Source organism: Cetorhinus maximus, chromosome 8 (genome assembly GCF_964194155.1).
Source record: "Cetorhinus maximus chromosome 8, sCetMax3.hap1.1, whole genome shotgun sequence".
NCBI classification, from domain to species: domain Eukaryota; kingdom Metazoa; phylum Chordata; class Chondrichthyes; order Lamniformes; family Cetorhinidae; genus Cetorhinus; species Cetorhinus maximus.
Window position 1 is genome coordinate 9,774,615 of NC_135886.1, and position 18,559 is coordinate 9,793,173.

Sequence of the window (18,559 nt, forward strand, 5' to 3'; positions counted from 1 at the left end):
ACAGATTTTGAAGCTATTTATGTTGATTCTATTACTCCAGCAGGAGATTTGGCCACTGCCTGAACATGTAAACAATAGGGAATAGAGCAGTGGGAGGGAAGACAGATTTACAACCTAAGAAATGGAAACACAAATTTTTCTTTACTCATTACTTACTGACAATAGGCATCAAACAAAATATGGAAAAACTGTAAAATGAAATCAAAAGACTGAACTGGATTATGCTACTCTTAAAAAATGCAGCAACTGGATGGATAGCTTGATGTGCCCCAGTTACTGTGATCAATAATAGATAAGTGAAGAATATATACACTTCTGAATGCAAAGAGTTTTGAATTAAACCATGCATTAAATGGAACAAATAGACATTCAAATGATTATGAATAAAACTTAAGAAAATTGAATCTTTCAATAGTTTATTTAACTGGGCGATCTAATTTCCAAGACATATCAAAATGAACCTGGTTAAGAGAATTCTACCCATAAATTTAACAACTTGGAACAATTTTCTGATTTTTAAAAAAACAAAAACACTTTTAAAGATAATCCTGAAGTTTCAATTATAATTTAACCCAGAACATTAAAAAAATCACTACAGATTTAAGAGTACATAATAAGCCAGCATTAACAGTAAGTTATATATAAGTACCATTGTCCCTAAATATGCCAGTACTGAAAAGCTCAACACTTGGAAAATCCAAATTTTTTAAAAAAAAGCTATTCTAATCTCAAGGTTTTCTCTCTGTCCAAAAGTAAAATGACCAAGACACCGTGCCAGAAACGTGTACATACTAAATGGCACCGCGTAAATTTAATTTTGTTATAGTATGACTGGGACTGCTAAACAGTGAAATTGCTAAAGAATGAAATTAGAAAACCTGCTGGGGTGCAGAATTGACATTATAATTTGGGTAGGTCAATAAAAATGTTAGGGTTATGATGTCTTGTGAATCAGATGGTATAGAGACAGAAGTCGCACAACACATACAGCTAAACCGCCATTTTGTCAATTTTCTTTCCAATTGTTTGAATAAATTGGACAACAGTCTTCCTTAGATTAGAAATCTAACAGCCTCTTCATGGTTTAAATCGGTGGTTGGGAAGAAACTTTTTATTTAAAAAAACTGGCATGTCTGGATATTATGATATAACCCTCAATTTGATTAAAGCAGTGAAGTTCAACAATGTTTAACTACTTTACTGCACTCAATTCTGAGACCAATGCTGCTTTGTTGTGTACATCTACTTTGGAGCCACTTGTGGATCAACATCTGGTGCGGTTCGAGTATCCAGCTGCTCCGGTTCAGATGTCGCTGGGTTGCCTGTTTTATCCAGAAAGTACGCAAAAGGATTTTCTTGATTGCTTTCCATCGCTTGATAGACCAGGAAGAGGAGAAACACCACAAAGATAAACAGCAGGATCTGTAGCCACACTGGTATGAGACGTTGCGTTGGCTTTTTCTCCTTTGTAACCAAATAGGTGCTTCTCTCTTTATAGTTCTGTCTCTCTGTAGCCCGCGTCAGCAGATCATCAAAGTTGTACTGAATTGGTCGACCTGCTGCTCCTTTGATTGGTCGTCGTCGTGTTGCACTGTGCAGAGAACAAAAATGTGCATGTAGATTCATTAGAGGCGGGGTTCTTCGTCCCCGTACCCTGTCCCCTCCCAAACTACTGGTATTTGAGATCGTCAGGCTTAATTAAGAAAGATATGCATCTTACTTGATTCCTGATGGAGAATTCATTTCATCTGGAAACATCTGGGTCAGCACATCCCCCATCTCCTTTGGCTGCAATTAAAGAATAAACAATTTTTAAACCTTGCTTTAATACTTGTGATGCACCAGCTGGGTATAACAAGCTGAACAGCAAGTACAAAAACGCATTCTGCTTTATATTCCCAGATGCATTCAGATGTCGCCGAAGGAAATAGTACAGTAATCATTTTACACCTAGTCGGTGTAGATGAGGATTTGTAAAACTTTTCCTTCCAGTACAGCAGTAGACAATGAAGACCAACATTGCAGCAATAGTTCTGTTTTACCAATGATTGTAAATTAATTCAACTAAATGCCAAAATTAATCAACAAAATGAAAACCTACAGCATTGACTAGATTGAAGACAACAAAATGCTTTAATTATTCTATATAGCAATATGACACACCCAAGAGGCAATATTCCCTTTAAGTTACACTGTGCAGCAAACTAAGAATTCCTGCCCAGGCCACACACAATTATCCCCTTTAAAGTGGCAGTGCAAAACAAATTTAAAGGGGCCATGCACTTAAAGAAATCGTCATTTGAAATAAAAAATTACAGGGAATGTTGCCTAGAGGAACCAGCTTCAGTAAGTGAATGCCAAAAAGTAACAGAAGGTATCAGCTGTTCTACAGATGTTGACACCAGAGTAAATCCCCTCACATGTTTCCCAACTGCCCCCTCCCTACCCCACCAATAGTTGTTTCTTCTCCCCCTGTATATGCAGACTCATGCAAAGCTGCTGGTAGTAGACAACTGCATGGCATTTCTTCATGAGAGGTTGGATGGTAGTTATGGCCAAGCCAATTCCACTGTTCAGAACATTTAGATTTTCCTTCTGTCAATTCTAGCAGCAATTTCACAGCCAATTCTACTGTGGGAATTGTCTGAGAGATTGCTGCTAGAATTGCTGGAGGGAAAATCTAAAGGCTCCTGCGCATTCTTTTAAATTAATAAAGCATAGTAATTACGGGTAAGTAATTAATAATCACAACAGGGTTTTATCCCGGAAAAACTGAAAAACTAGGGGTGACATTTACATGAGGTACATGAAAATTGTGTTTTTATAAGTCAAAAGTCTTTAATTTTGTAAAAAAAAAAATGCTTTTCTGAAAGCACCCATTCTTGATAGGGAACTTCTTTGGGCTCTAGAAGTCTTCCAGTATCTTGCTAAGTGGATATTGTGAAATTAGATAGAAATTGCAGCAGGCTATGAAACTACAAAGAGCATTAGAGCTGTGTCATATACTTATTATCAAAAGAGTGGTCAAGAATCAGGAGCAGGATGTCTGGCTGATATTTTTTCTTTCCCTCTCAAGCAGAAATCAGTTAGCAATTACCATTGCAATAGCCATTTGTTCCCACCCTCTCTAAAAAGTACCCTTAATGTTGAAAACATTAATCAGAGCTTCACAGAAATGAGTTTTAAGGAAGATGTTAAAGGAATAAGTCCGGAGAGGAAGGTGCAGCCACCAATGGCGAAGTGGGATGCCCAAAAGGCTGATGCCAGAGGAATGGAGAACTCTTGGGTGAGTAGGTCAGTGCCATTTCTTTGAAAGTTATCCAATTAGTCCCACTTCCCTGATCTTTCCCCATAGTACTCCAGGTTTCTCCTTTTCAAGTAAATTCTCTTTTAAATTACTACCGAATCTGCTTCCACTACTCTATTAGGCAGTGCATTCCAAATCATAACAAATTTGCTGCATTAAAAACTCATTTTCCCTCGAGGATATTTTGCCAACTGTATTAAATCTGCATCCTCTGGTTACTGACCCTTCTGCCAGTGGAACTAGAGTAAATAGGGAAAAGCTATACTTTTGAACGCCTCTATTAAATCTTCCCTTAAACTTCACTGCTTTCACAATTGTATAGGGAAGGGGGCAGGGATGAGAGAGAGAGAGAGAGAGAGAGAGCGAGCACACTCATCGAGGAATTTAAAAGGGGAAAAAATAAAATCTGAAGCATTGGGGGAACCAAGAGACATGTCAGCAAGAACATGAATGAACTTGACATGCTGTGGGACTGGATACAAGAAGCAGTTTCAGGTGAGGTGCAGTTCATAGAAGGGAGACAAGAGCACTTAAGCTAATCTGGAGATGATAAAAAGAATACATTGGACCAGGAATCAAACTGGGGGATTTGTTTTATGGCTTGGTAGTACAGCAGCTTGTGCTTTTACTCTTGTATTCGGACAATACCATAGTCTCAGCACTCTGAAAATAAGGACTACTGTGAAAAATAGGTGCATCGCACGGTGCATATACTAAAGGAAAAACAATATAGTCACCCATATAGAAAAATAAGAATAATTTTATTTGGCAATAATATTTGCCAAGGTTAATTTCACAAAGATTAAAATATTAAAAAAGGACTGAATTCTTTAAAAAAATTCAATAATGCAGTCAGAAGAGGAAGACTGGCAGAGAATAAATACTCTGCTGTCAATAGTTGACTGCAAGCTAATTATAGGCTTTCTCATCAGTGACTTCCTCAGGTGATAGTGAACATTGAGTTTCCTCTGCTTAGCAATAATTTGCAAAAACCACAATATGTACCTGTACCCTGCAGTCACTTCCATTTACATTTACTAAAATATTAAACTAATATTTACATATGAATCTAAACATTCAATAACACAAAAAGGTACAGTGAGACTGTTGTTCATGTGTGCTGGCTAATTGTTTTTGTCTAGTATGAGATGACAGCTTACTGGACTGAAACATGCTTCGGTGTAACATGAATTGGAATGTGGAAAGAATCAGACAACTCACGAACACTACACAACACTAATATTTTTTAAATGCTTTCCATGCTTGTAAGGTGTACAATTCACATTAAAACAGCAACATTCCTCGTTTTGATGCGGTCATACATTACATCAGACTTTTATAAATGCAAGTCAGTTCTGCTGGCGAGGGAATAGACAAAGAATGCAGGAAAGAGAGAGACTGAGAAAGAGAAATTAAAAAAGGCCTGGTTCTCTGTTAGCTCTATGGGCCCTATGCAAATTAAGTTTGCAAAAACTACTACCATCTTTAAATGTCACAATCAGAATTTGTTGAACTTTTTTCTTTACACCTCTCTCTCTTCATCCTCCAAAATATGCTTTCAGTTAACAGGTTTATTATAGATATAAAAACAAAAAACTACTGTGGATGCTGGAAATCCAAAACAAAAACAGAATTACCTGGAAAAACTCAGCAGGTCTGGCAGCATCGGTGGAGAAGAAAAGAGTCGATGTTTCGGGTCCACATGACCCTTCAACAGAACTGAAGTATAGTTAGGAGAGGGGTGAAATATAAGCTGGTTTAAGGTTGGGGGGGGGGGGGGGGGGGGGCGGCGGGGGGAGAGAAGTTGAGGGTGGGGTGGTTGTAGGGACAAGCAAGCAGTGATAGGAGCAGATAATCAAAAGATGTCACAGACAAAAGGATCAAAGAGGTGTTGAAGGTGGTGATATTATCTAAGAAAAGTGCTAATTAAGAATGGATGACAGGATACTCAAGGTACAGCTCTAGTGGGGGTGGGGTGGAAAGATTGACAAGGTATTAGTTGTAGATTTAAAAATAATGGAAATAGGTGGGAAAAGAAAAATCTATATAAATTATTGAAAACAAAAAAAAACAAAAGGGAGGGGGAGGAAACGGGGTGGGGATGGGGGGAGGGGGAGTTTAAGATCTAAAGTTGTTGAATTCAATATTCAGCCCGGAAGGCTGTAAAGTGCCTAGTCGGAAGATGAGGTGCTGTTCCTCCAGTTTGTGTTGGGCTTCACTGGAACAATGCAGCAAGCCAAGGACAGACATGTGGGCAAGAGAGCAGGGTGGAGTGTTAAAATGGCAAGCGACAGGGAGGTTTGGGTCTTTCTTGCGGACAGACCGCAGGTGTTCTGCAAAGCGGTTGCCCAGTTTGCGTTTGGTCTCTCCAATGTAGAGGAGACCGCATTGGGAGCAACGAATGCAGTAGACTAAGTTAGGGGAAATGCAAGTGAAATGCTGCTTCACTTGAAAGGAGTGTTTGGGCCCTTGGACGGTGAGGAGAGAGGAAGTGAAGGGGCAGGTGTTGCATCTTCTGCATGGGCATGGGGAGGTGCCATAGGTGGGGGTTGAGGAGTAGGGGGTGATGGAGGAGTGGACCAGGGTGTCCCGGAGGGAACGATCCCTACGGAATGCCGCCGGGGGGGGTGAAGGGAAGATGTGTTTGGTGGTGGCATCATGCTGGAGTTGGCGGAAATAGCGGAGGATGATCCTTTGAATGCGGAGGCTGGTGGGGTGATAAGTGAGGACAAGGGGGACCCTATCATGTTTCTGGGAGGGAGGAGAAGGCGTGAGGGTGGATGCGCGGGAGATGGGCCGGACACGGTTGAGGGCCCTGTCAACCACCGTGGGTGGAAAACCTCGGTTAAGGAAGAAGGAGGACATGTCAGAGGAACTGTTTTTGATGGTAGCGTCATCAGAACAGATGCGACGGAGGCGAAGGAACTGAGAGAATGGGATGGAGTCCTTACAGGAAGCGGGGTGTGAGGAGCTGTAATCGAGGTAGCTGTGGGAGTCGGTAGGCTTGTAATGGATATTGGTGGACAGTCTATCATCAGAAATTGATTTATTATTTATTTAATTGGTTTATTATAGAGCTGATTAACAGCATAAAGATTTAGCTCTGTGCCTGATGCGAGAACTTTCAATCTTTTTAAAAATCTTTGTTCCTGATGCACTAACCCAATAAATGAAGACTGCAGATTTGACTGGAATATTCACACTGCAAAGGTAATTATGCATTTAATACTGAGATATAATTAGGGCAGCAGAGTGTCATACTGTAACTATGGATGAAGATGCACACCTTGAATGAACTGATTAATTTAATTGGTGATTATATTCAGAACTGTGCAGTTCCCAAAGCCTAGACTGTATACTAGCTGCATCATAAAACTGGTTACAATTGCAATTAAAAATATTAAATTACATAGAATTTTCAGCACAGAAACAGGCTATTTGTCCCAAGTAGTCTATGCCAGCATTTATGCTTTGCATGAGCCTCCTCCCTTCATCTATTCCTATCAGCATAACCTTCTATCACTAACTCTCATTTTTATCTAGCTTCTCCTTGAATGCCTCTGTGCTATTTGCTTCGACTACCCCTTGTAGTAGCAAGTTTCAATTTCTAACCACTCTTTGTGTAATTAAGTTTATCTTGAATTCCTCATTGGATTTAGTAAAGACAATTTATATTCAAGGCTCCTAGTTTTGGTTTCTCCCACATCTATCCTATCAAACCCCTTGATAATTTTAAAGACTATTATTTGGCCACCTAGAGAACAACCCTTAGCTTGTTCAGCCTCATCCTTGTAAATCTTTTCTACACCTTCTCCAGTGCCTCCGTGTCCTTTTATTCATCGAAACAAGAACAGTACATTTTTGTGTGTGCTCTCAACAAGGTTTGGTACAAATTCAAAATAACTTCACCACTCCCTACTTTTCCTACCAAAATGTAAGAACTCTCACATATTTATACTGAATTTGTCAATTACACACCCATTCTTCAAGTTTATTAATGTCATGTATTTTGTTGCAGGCTTCATTAAGTATCACCACAATTTGATGATATTTTCAAATTTTGAAACTGTACTCCCAATTCTACAGTCCAAATTTTTTACTCGAGTTGTTAATAGCAGCAGCCATAAAAGAACACCAGGTTCCACCTTTTGCCAGTCTGAGTGGGGAAGCATAAATAAATAGTATACAAGGATAAAGACTGCATTCACTTCTCAGGAGGGTGCAGTTAAAACTATTTCCTCACTTCTGCTTCCATTCAGGTATTTTATTAATGGGAGTGGTCCATTTTAGTAATTTAATCAGACAAAACAGACCAGCCAATTGGGAACAGTTTATTAGTGAACTGATCATATGTTCAGTTATGCTTCTGCACCACATTTATATGGCCATCATTACCTGGATTGGTTCTGATTTGCTTGTACTACTTGCAGCTGTGGCAGTGACTTTCATTGTGCTTTGTCTTTGGTATGAAGAATCTAAAGAGAAATACATTGATAATATGATTATCACAATTTCCTAAATTCAGTAGTCAGAACATAATTGGGGATTAATGCCATTAACTAAATCATTCGAAGAGGCAGTTTTATAATTCAGAATCAAATGTTGTTATGCCTCACAAATCCACTCCACATTATGATGTTATGATTTGAGAGACAGCATGTATTCAATGTCCTAAAGTGAACAAGGCTCTATTTTAAAGTCAAGGCTCCATAAATGATGTCTTGAGATATTAGAGTCTAAATTTTTAGTGGAAATTCCCAAAGTAGATGATACAGGACAAGGTGATTCAGAGGATACAATGAACCAGTTGGGCAAAAGTTGGGAACAGTTAAAGACATTGCGCACTACTTTATCATGGATTGCCTCAGTAATTCAAAAGCAATGCAAATCAGTTAAAAGCAGTGGCAAAATTATCTTGATTACAAGTGAATGTTGATTAACTTGATTTCATTATTTCAAAATTCTAAGAAGGTGAACAAGATCACGAGCATGAATCATAATTAGGGCTCTAAATTTGCATCTGTTGTACAGAATTCATGGGAACAAAAAATGAGAACCTGGGAAATTCAAAGTTTCTTAAAAGCAAAAGCATGAAACAAAAAATCCTGTCCATCTTTAGCTTGCTATACTAAATGTTCATAATCAATCATTTGATAGAGTGTATTGATTCACAGTGAAATACTGCCTGTTTCTTGTCTCTTTTGTATAAAATGTAGAAGTGTAAAGGTACAGGTAAACACACAAGCAACAGAATGTCCGTGTGTTGTTAACCTAGAAAGTTGGTGAGTGGTGGTTACCTGCAGAGAAGGGAGATACACACACACATTCTTCCCGACAGCTGAGGTAATGGAACAGTGGGCGGAATCGTTCCAGATTTGCACTAAGTGCAATAGCAGTCAGGTAAAACGATGTTTTATCCGCTGGCCACAATGGCGGCTTTTCATGCCCGTATCATCCCAAACCCGCCGCATTAATTATGCATTTCCGGGAAATGTGTCGTTTCCATGGCAGGCAGGCTCTCATTTGCCTGCCAGGCCATCACCTCGCTGCTTCATCATGCCGGGTACCATATTTCAAGTCCAGCCGTACGCAGTGGTGGTCAGCGTAAATGCCCTGCAAAAGAGGTCTGCCACCCAGTGCTGCTACAGGGTGAATGGTCTCATCCGTTCAGCCAAGGTAACTCACTCTTCTCATCACTCTCAACAACCCATCATACATCTACAGGGATCGTACATCTCAAGGGGCAAAACCACTAACGCTTGAACACACCCTCATATCTCCATCAGGCTCATATCCTTGACCTCGCGTCCCCATCCTGTCCATGGCTCTGCTCACCACACAAACATTCCATGCAGTGTTATGCGCCCTGCTCACACTCTCTCCATCTGTTTCCATGCAGGAGAAGCTTGCTCACATCATCAGAGAGAGGTTTCAGACTGGGGATGGAGTGGCTCACGTTAGGCCCCTCACTCACTTTGAGGAGTGTGCCATTGCGCTGACTGGTGAGGACATGGACTCTGCCTGCAGTGACCGTGAGGTCGGTGGAGAACACCCACGTGAGAATCCTGCATCATATCATCCCTCTCTCAACGCAACTGAGTGCTCTCTCTCCTGCTTTAGACGCTGCTGCCAGGTTCACAGGGAGCTCTGCCAAGCAACCGACACCCTCAGCCAGCCAGTCCCTCAGATCCATCCATGTCCTTGCCGCCAGCCAAGAGGACACCTCCTCCATTGAAGAGCTGGAAATAAACAGCCTGGAAGACCCGTCACAGTTCTTACCCACACTCTCCACCAGCGCAGAGATTCACACCTTGGTGGAACCTAGATCTAGAGCTGACTCGGGTTCACAATCTAGTGGTCACCGTACGGACACACAGCAGCATCAGGTGGAGGCAGGTTGAACCGAGCTCCCAGGCACTCTGAGGGCTGCTGGTGAAGAGACATCTGTAAGGTCCGAGTCAAATAACGAACCTCTGGATTAGGCCTTCCAACTCATCCTGGGGAGTAGGCAGAAGGCGGGGAACATCACGTGGAGCTATCGGAAGCCCTCGACAGAGTAGCTCGCAAGTCGGAGGAGTGCATCAGCCTGCTCTCTGATGAAGTGGTGCCCACATTTGCGCGTATGGAGTTCTCATGGGGAGGATGGCGGATGCCTGGAGACCCTTGTCCAGCAGAACGCCGAGATGCACGCAGACCTGCACTCCATTGCGGGACCCATGGGCGAGTTTATGCAGTGGCAACCCAAGAGGGAAATGGAGCACCTCAACGTCCCTCCAGGTGCTTCATCCCCTCAGCGAGTAAGGCCGGGCCCTTGGGCACCTGAAAGGAGGAGGAACGGCAGCTGGACACCCCTGGGTCATCCACTCAGGAATCTCAGAGGCTGCCCACTCCCTCCGATTCCCGTTTGCCTGTGAACTCCTCAACCTTGTCCTCTGTCACCACAGAGGGAGCAGCCAGCCCACGAGTGATTCTGGAGGGAGGGAGGAGCGTGCGTGTAGCAGGGCCTTTCGGAGATTCGTACAAGCATTCTCCCACGCAAGCAGATCTTTCCCCATCACACTCATCTCAATGTGCTGAGCATTTTCAATGCTGCCTGCTGGGGTTCACTTTCAGTTGTCCATCTGTGCTGACCTGAATCTCCGCCCACCCACTGATCACACTCCCATGCAGCACCTGATCTCGCCCACCACAACTCTCATTTCATTTTTGAGTTGGACAGCATGGTGCCAATTCAGTTTTACTTTTGCTCCCCTGTTCTTTCCCCTCCCCAAGTCACCCATTTCCTTTCCCCCATTACAGTTGACCCCCTGGTATCACATTCCACCTCCCCTCCGTGACCTACCAGCCACAACCCTTTTCCTTCAGGGATGTCCTCATGAACGTGCAAGTTCCTTTCTTCCTGAAAATCCCACCCCCATTAACCACCTTGACCTCTTCCTTCCCACCTCCAAGGTCCATGTCTGCCTCAGAGTCCCCACCAATCACTCTCACCATTCCTTGTACTGCTACCGTCGAACGCTCACCCTACTGCCTCACTCTAGCCTCAGTCATTCTCACTATTTCCTCATACCACACCCACCCTCAGTTCGCTCCCCAGGAGGCAGTCATGCCCTCCCTTGCACATTCACCTTGACATCTCCCACTCTGGACCCCCCTCCCCTGCCCCGGACCCCTCCCCTACAACCCCCCAACCCCTGACTCCTTCCTCCGCCATTACTCCTTCCCCCCTTCCTGACTCCTTCCCCCTTTCTGACTCCTTCCTCCACCGTTACTCCTCCCTAGTCCCAGACTCCGTTCCCTCTCCGCACTCCCCTCCCACCCCCTTGGACTCACTCCCCTCTCTGCACTCCCCCCTCACCTGACTTCCTCCTCTCTCCTTCCCCCCACGCCTTCTACCCCACCTTACACCTATCTCCCCAGTTGCCATCTTCTCCCCCACCCCAATACTTCCTCCCCCCAGAACCCCAATACTCCCTCCCCCCAGACATCTTCATTTCCAACCCCGCCAACCTCACCTCCCCGACACCTCTTCCTCTCCCAGTCGATCGTAGGCCTTCCTCTCCCATCCCCTCGACCATCATCCGTTGTGAGCATCAACGATGACTTTCCAACTTCCGTGAGCTGCTTCACAGCTGAGCCATGCCAAGATAATTAACCCAGCATGCCATGGATGTTCCTCCAGTCTGCCATTGCTGAAGGGCTCAGCATCTTCTGCTCCTCAGATGTCTGCAATGTGAGCAAGGCCCTGGCGCCAAGTCCCGACTTCTGCACGTCACACTTGTTAAGACGGGTCCTGCACTGGCGTATTTTTCCGCTGATGTGGGTGGACGATCCGGGGGAGGGAGGGGGAATTGAATCCGGCAGGCTGGACTTATAATGATATGCTTATGTATTACAATGAGGTTCCCAACGTTTGATAGTGGGGAACGCAGCCTGCGATCAATGGGCAGAGCAGACAATTGCAAACTGGTTTCACAACATCGTGAAACTAATTTTTGGCCTCCTCGCCATATTGTCTGCTCACACCACAGAGCACGCCCAATGCCAGCGGGCAAGGACAATTCCGCCTAGTGTCTCCTTGTCATAATTGTTTAAAAATAAGTTACTGACCTTCAGGAAAAACCTCACTCAAACCCTATTTTGAATAAATAGAGCACCTGCGTTTTGGCCCAGTCAGTACTCAATTTTCTAATTGGCATTATCTGTTTTTAAAAAAAAATTTGTATATAGATTCTAGTGAATAGTTGAGCTATAGAAATATAAAAAATTCAGGATGGAAGGCAGCTTTTAAAAAATATGTTATTCATTCATTCATGGGATGTGGGCGTCGCTGGCTAGGCCAGCATTTATGCCCATCTCTAAATGCCCTTGAGAAAGTGGTGGTGAGCTGAGTGGCTTGCTAGGCCATTTCAGAGGACATTCAGAGTCAACCACATTGCTGTGGGTCTTGAGTCACATGTAGGCCAGAACAAGTCAGAATGGCAGATTTTTTCCCTATAGGACATTAGTGAACATATGGGTTTTTACCCATCATGCCTGAAGTGATGCTGTTTCCATGTCAGAGTAACCTCCTCTTTCCAATTTCCCTGCATGTGTCCTATATCTTTTCATATTTAGATCTTCTATAATTTTCCTATCCTAGTATCCTACATCACTCTCATCATAAAAATGGGCACCCTCCAACTCTGGAATGTGACTATTCTCCAAATTGCACTTGCTTGGTTGAGGTTTTCACATGCAGCAGGATAGTGTTATTCTTCTAGCTTTTTTTTTATTCGTTCCTGGGATGTCGACATTACTGCAAGGCCAGTATATACTGCCCAACCTAAATGCCCTTGAGAACGTGATGGTGAGTTGCCTTATTGAATCGCTGCAATCCATACGGTGAAGGTATACCTAGTGCTGTTAGGGAGGAAGTTCCAGGATTTTGACCCAGCGACAGTGAAGGAATGGCAATATAGTTTCAAGTCAGGAAGGTGAATAACCTGGAGAGGAACATACAGATAGTAGTGTTCCTGAGTCTACTGCCTTTGTAGGTGATATAGAGGTTTGGAAGGTGCTGTCAAAGGACCTTTGACATACTTCGGGCGGTTCTAAATTTTCCTCATCGTGACTGGCTCTATATTTCCTGTTTATTATAATGTATTTTTATGTCACAAGTGTCTCATGTTATAAATTGAAAAGCTTCCTAATCATGCTGGATCTGAATAATGATTAAACGAGTATATAACTTAAATTTTCATATTTAAAGCAGAAATATATGGCATGGATTCAGCTCTGTTTATGAGTCCCTGACTGTTTATGCTGTTTTCTAGGGGTAATCTCCATATGTCATGAGGATAATTGGGCGCATTTTGACATTGGCAAGATGGGCACAACACTGAGTCCATTTTTGGATCTAAAGTTTGGGTTGCTTCCAAGGAGGAAACTCCAGGCCATCGGTTATGCTTTGTGATTGTATTTAGGGGAGCACATACCCAAGCATGTGTATGGCCACAGGTATATGGAATCAACCAAGGACAAAGAAGGGCACAGTACATCCGCAATTAGCTGAAATTAGCCAGGGTACATTTGATTAGAGTGCCTCTGGGGTGAGGGGAGAAACTGACCAGAAATCCTGCTTTTGATGCTTTTTCAGCCACTGTTGGAAATGCATCTAGACTAGATATTGAGTGAGGGCAGGATTGGGCTCATGTTATGATACAGCCCAATGGCGCTCACCATCAGGGGTCGATTATGATTTTCTCACACCTGGGCAATGTACTGGAGGGTGCTTGTGAGCCTGCACTTGGGTAAGGGGTTGATATTTTTCATCCTCCCTAAATGTAGCTAGACCTTTAAGAAAAAAAAGTGTCCATGCTTCACCTGGATTTTTTTCTTTTCCAAGTGTGAAATTGTAAAATTTTACCAAAAATCTTAAGGAAAGTGTACAATTCCAAGAATAATCCAATGATTTATATGCAAGTATAATATCTGATTTACATTCAGCTGCACCAAGAAATTCTAAAATACACTTTTTTGTTCCTTCAAGCAAATAATTTCATCTGCAGATCAACACAACCTTTTGCATAAAACATCAAATGGATATCTCACTTCTAGAAACAGTCTGAACTGAAAATTTCATACGGTCTTTATTCTGAGCGATCTAAGCAAGCAATCAAACACAGTCAGACAGTGTTGGAAATAAACAGCAGACTCAATTTCCAATACACTATACAGAGAAACTGCAACTTAGGTTAGGGGGTAAATAAATCTATACTGGGACTATTATAAATTTTAATGGTCTGTTCAGGCAAATAAGAATGCCTGGCTTGTGATACATAACCTAGCTTCAACTCACCAATTATGCTATGTGTGGGGCCCTCGGGAGGAAAGTCTGCAAAACAGAATTACAATTTTGTAGAATTTTCAATTTAAAAAAGCAAAACATTTTAGAATAGATGAGTCAGAAAATCTAGCAGATATGATATTTTAATAAATGATCAAAGCATATATATTTTGGGAACTCAAACACATTGATAAACATCAACCAACCTAGGTACATCAACCAACCATTTCACAATCTCCACTCTAAATACAGGCCATTATAACATGGTATTATCTGAGGTCCTCAGAACTTGTTATATACATGAATTGGAAGATGAATTTTGAAAAATTAAAAAAAATAATTTGGAATGTTACAAATATAAGCAAGGATCTCTCCTTAAAGCTCCACCTTCATACACTTGCCAGATCTTCTGCATACTACATGCTAGTTTTCAAAAGAATATGACCCTCATATTCTTGTTCCTCATTCCATTCTGGCACTGATTGATGGATGCATCCAACAACTGATGAGCACTGACAAGTTGAAACTTCAGGCTATACAGAGATTACATGGAACAGGGCAATATATTGTTCTTTTACTTACTAGTCGCAAATTAAACTGCAGTATAGACCAACGCTGTTATGGCTCGAACTGAAATGAGTTTGTAAATGCTCAATCCTACTAGGTAAGAATCCACACCATAAATATTTGGCACCAAGTGGCAATCTGTCTCAGTGTGAGAAATGGAAATGCATTACTAGTGCTGTAAAGGATATCCTTTTAGATTGCAATACAAATAGGGCAAGGTGAACCAAAACTTCATTCTAACTAACCTGTTCTGTACTTAAAGTTCCAGATGTAGAAAACAGTTAGCTAAAAATGCAATCTCCAAACTGCCATTTTTTTCATCTGGATAATCAAAAAATTCATTCCAAACTCATGCATTTAATTTGATTACATTATTGAAAGCAAAGCCAGATAGCATCACTAATAAAATAAAAACATCAATATAATACAATAAAAACACCAATAAAATGTTTTCCGCTGAAATATACAATCCTAAACACTAGGAACGGAAGATAGTTGTATATTTAGTGCTGTCTCAGGGTCACTTCATTGGTTTATTGAGCTTTTATTTTACAAGTTATGAAGGGAGACAGTCCAGACAGTTAATGATTTGGATTTGTGAATCAAAAATACAATTTCTAGATTTACAGGTGACACTAAATTGGTGGTGGTGGTGGGTGGGATATACTGAGGAGAACTGCAACAAATTTAATAAACATAAAGAGCGGGCAAATAATTGGCAAATCAAGTTCAACAAAATTGTGAAGCAGCACATTTTGGTAGAAAGAATAGGGAGGTCACTTATGTCTTGGAAGGTGCCAAGTCTGGGTTGGGTAGAGGAACAAAGATATCTTGAAGTACAAGTACACAAATCACTAAAAGCTGTACCACAGGTTAACAAGGTCATTAAAAAAGCAAACCAAGCACTAGGTTTTATTTCTAGAGAGATAGAATGGAAAAGCAGGGAAGTTATGCTAAACCTGTATCTAACCTTGGTTAGAATACATTTAGAATACCGAGTGCAGTTCTGGTTGCCATAACATAAAAGGATATAGAGGCACTGGAGAGGGTGCAGAGAAGATTGACAAGGAAGATTGACTAGGAAAGGATTGACAGGCTGGGCCTATTTTCTCTTGAAAAATGGCTGAGGGATGACCGAATAGAGGTCTTGATAAGTTTTGATAGAGCAGACAGAGAGAATGTTTCCTCTTGTAGGGAAGAGTACAGCTAAAGGCCATCAACATAAGATATTCATCAAGAAAATCAATAAGTAATTCAGAAGAAACTTCTTTACTCAAAAAGTGGTAAAAATGTGGAACTCGCAACCGTAGAGAAATGACTGAAGTGAATAGTACAGATGTATTTAAGGGGAAGCTAGATCACCTTGTGAGGGAGAAGGAATGGTTACAATGGTAGATTTAGATGAGAAAAGATGGGAAGTGATTTGAGTGAAGCATTAACACCGGCATGGACTGGCTGGGCCATATGGCCTGTTTCTGTGCTTTACATCCTATGTAATGATAGTGATAGACTTCAAAAGGATATAGACAGGCTGGTGGAATAGGTAGACACATGGCAGTTTAAACTTACTGCAGAGAAAAGTGAAGTGGTGGGAGGAATGAGCAGAGGCAGTATAAACTAAAGGATGCAATTCTAAAGGCAGTGTAGGAAAGGAGAAATCTGGGAATATATGTGCACAAAGTGTTGAAGATGATAGGGCAGCTTTAGAAAGTCATTAAAAAGGTAAATGGAATCCTGAGGTAAAGAGTACAAAAGCAAGGAAGTTATGATGAGCTTTTATAAAACACTGGCTCGGCCTCAACTGGAGTATTGCATCCAATTTTAGGCACTACACCTTAGAAATGATGAGAAAGCATTGGAGAGGATACAGAAGAGCTTTATGAGAGCGTGTCAGGGATGAAGGACTTCAGTTACAAGGACAGATTGGGGAAGGTGGGATTATTTTCTTATAGAAGAGAAAGTTGAGTGGAGATTCGATAGAAATGTGCAAAATCATGAAGATCTAGACAGAGCAGATAGTGGAAAAAAAACATTCCGTTTGGCAGTGAGGTCAAGAACCAGAAGCCGCTAACGTAAGGTGATTGGCAAAAGAACCAAAGACGACATGAGAAAACATTTTCTTACCGAGCGAGTGGGTAGGATCTGAGAAGTACTGCCTGAGGGTGCAATGGAGGCAGAGTCAACTATAGCTTTAAAAAGGGAATTAGATAAGCACTCAAAGGTAAACAATGTGCAGGGTAACAGGGAAAGGTAGGGGGAGTGGAACTAGCTGAACTGCTCTAGCAAGGGCCAGTGTGGACTCAATGGGCTGAATAGTCTCCTTCTATGCAGTTAGCATTCTATGATTCCACAGTGGGATGATAGTCCAAAATGTGTACTCCTGGGCTGCATTTAATCATATATTTAAAATACTAAACTCAGCAACCATGTATACAGCCAGGTGCCAACTGCACTGACACCATCCTTTTATCGGGATTAGTACAAGGATTACATAAATGTTACAAATTCAGACCTGTCATAGATATCCTCCTGAGCTCAATTTCACCAGCCATTCCTGCAAGTAGTCTCTGCATCTTTCTTTTATCAAAGTTGACTTACAGTGCTCTATATTTATTTCTGATAATATAGTTGGGGATGTAATAATAGCACTGCCTTGTAACTGGGTATTAATTTCTTTCACAAGTGTGTTTCTTCAATATCTTCACAGATGGACAAAGCAAATATTTGGTAAGACAAGGGCAGATATGAATCGTTAAAGTCTTTCTATTCCACAGTAAAAATCACTTAACTCAATCCTTAAAACTAATCTTTGAGTGCAGTGTCAGCATTGCCTTGGTGGTAATACTTTTGCCTGAGTCTGAAGGTTATGGGATCAAGTTCCACTCCAGAATCTAGACTGGCAATTCAATGCAGTACCGAAGGAGTGCTGCACTGCCAGGGGTTGGTTGTTGTTTATTAATTTCCAGAAAAATATAGTATAATAGCCACCATTTGTCTAGCAGTCTCTTTAAAAAGTGGAGTATACTTTGCTAAAATAAAAGCCTGTATTAAAAATAACTTTTCACATGACACATGGCAACACAGTAAAATGCAATTTCTCTTTCAGGATTACTTCTTCACGAGTAAGAAATTCTTAGTTTATAGACTGGTCCATTGCATGATGCAGCAAATGTCAATTTGACAAGAAAGGGCAGAGTTGGATTTAGCAGGAGGTAGAGAAACAAGCTTGCCACCAGAGGAGGTTGGAAACAAAAGCAGTCAGCAAGACTCATGAAAGAAACCGGAGCTCTACTGGAGGAAGGGTCACATTAGAAAAGTTACTCCATCTTTTTCTTTTAAATGCTGCTTGGCGTGCAGTGCTTTTCCAGTTTATAGACATTATTACTTATGTAAACATGCAAGAAATTAAAAATGAAATATAAACAGAAAAAGCTCAAAATACACAGTAGGTCGGGCAGCATCTGTTGAGAGAAACAGAGCTAACATTTCAGGTCTATGGCTTTTCATCAGAATTGGAAAATGTTAACTCTGCTTCCATCTCCACAAACGCTACCTGACCTGCTGAGTATTTCCAGCAATTGCAGGATTTTGCCTTTATATTGAAAATGAAGACGACTTTACCATCTTCCTCTTCACTGTCTGAGTATTGATCAACATCTCCTGTTCCATTTTGTTTGAGTGGGGGCACAGCAGGGCCTTGTCCCATCAATTTCAACAGCTTCTTCTCATAAACCATCCTGGTAGTGGCTACAAAAGAGTAGAGAAGGCAGCAAGGTCAACAAAAATCAACACTGAAGAATGATTATTAAATAGACAATCTGTGGAATATTTGGGAGGATGCAGCAGGTAAGGAAAGT

General features: G+C 41.5%; 1 protein-coding gene across 1 annotated transcript in view; it reads right to left on the reverse strand.

Moving 5' to 3' along the window:
* Nucleotides 1-549: 549 nt before the first annotated feature.
* Nucleotides 550-18,559, reverse strand: part of LOC144683420 (lamina-associated polypeptide 2, isoforms beta/delta/epsilon/gamma-like) — a 51,106-nt gene continuing 33,096 nt past the window's right edge. The window contains exons 3-7 of the mRNA XM_078546414.1: nt 18,324-18,449; nt 14,148-14,183; nt 7,703-7,782; nt 1,721-1,788; nt 550-1,591 (exon numbers count right to left, since the gene is read on the reverse strand). Of these exons, the coding sequence (XP_078402540.1) occupies nt 1,243-1,591; nt 1,721-1,788; nt 7,703-7,782; nt 14,148-14,183; nt 18,324-18,449 (659 nt within the window). The 3' untranslated portion in view covers nt 550-1,242. The remainder of the gene's footprint in view (nt 1,592-1,720; nt 1,789-7,702; nt 7,783-14,147; nt 14,184-18,323; nt 18,450-18,559) is intronic.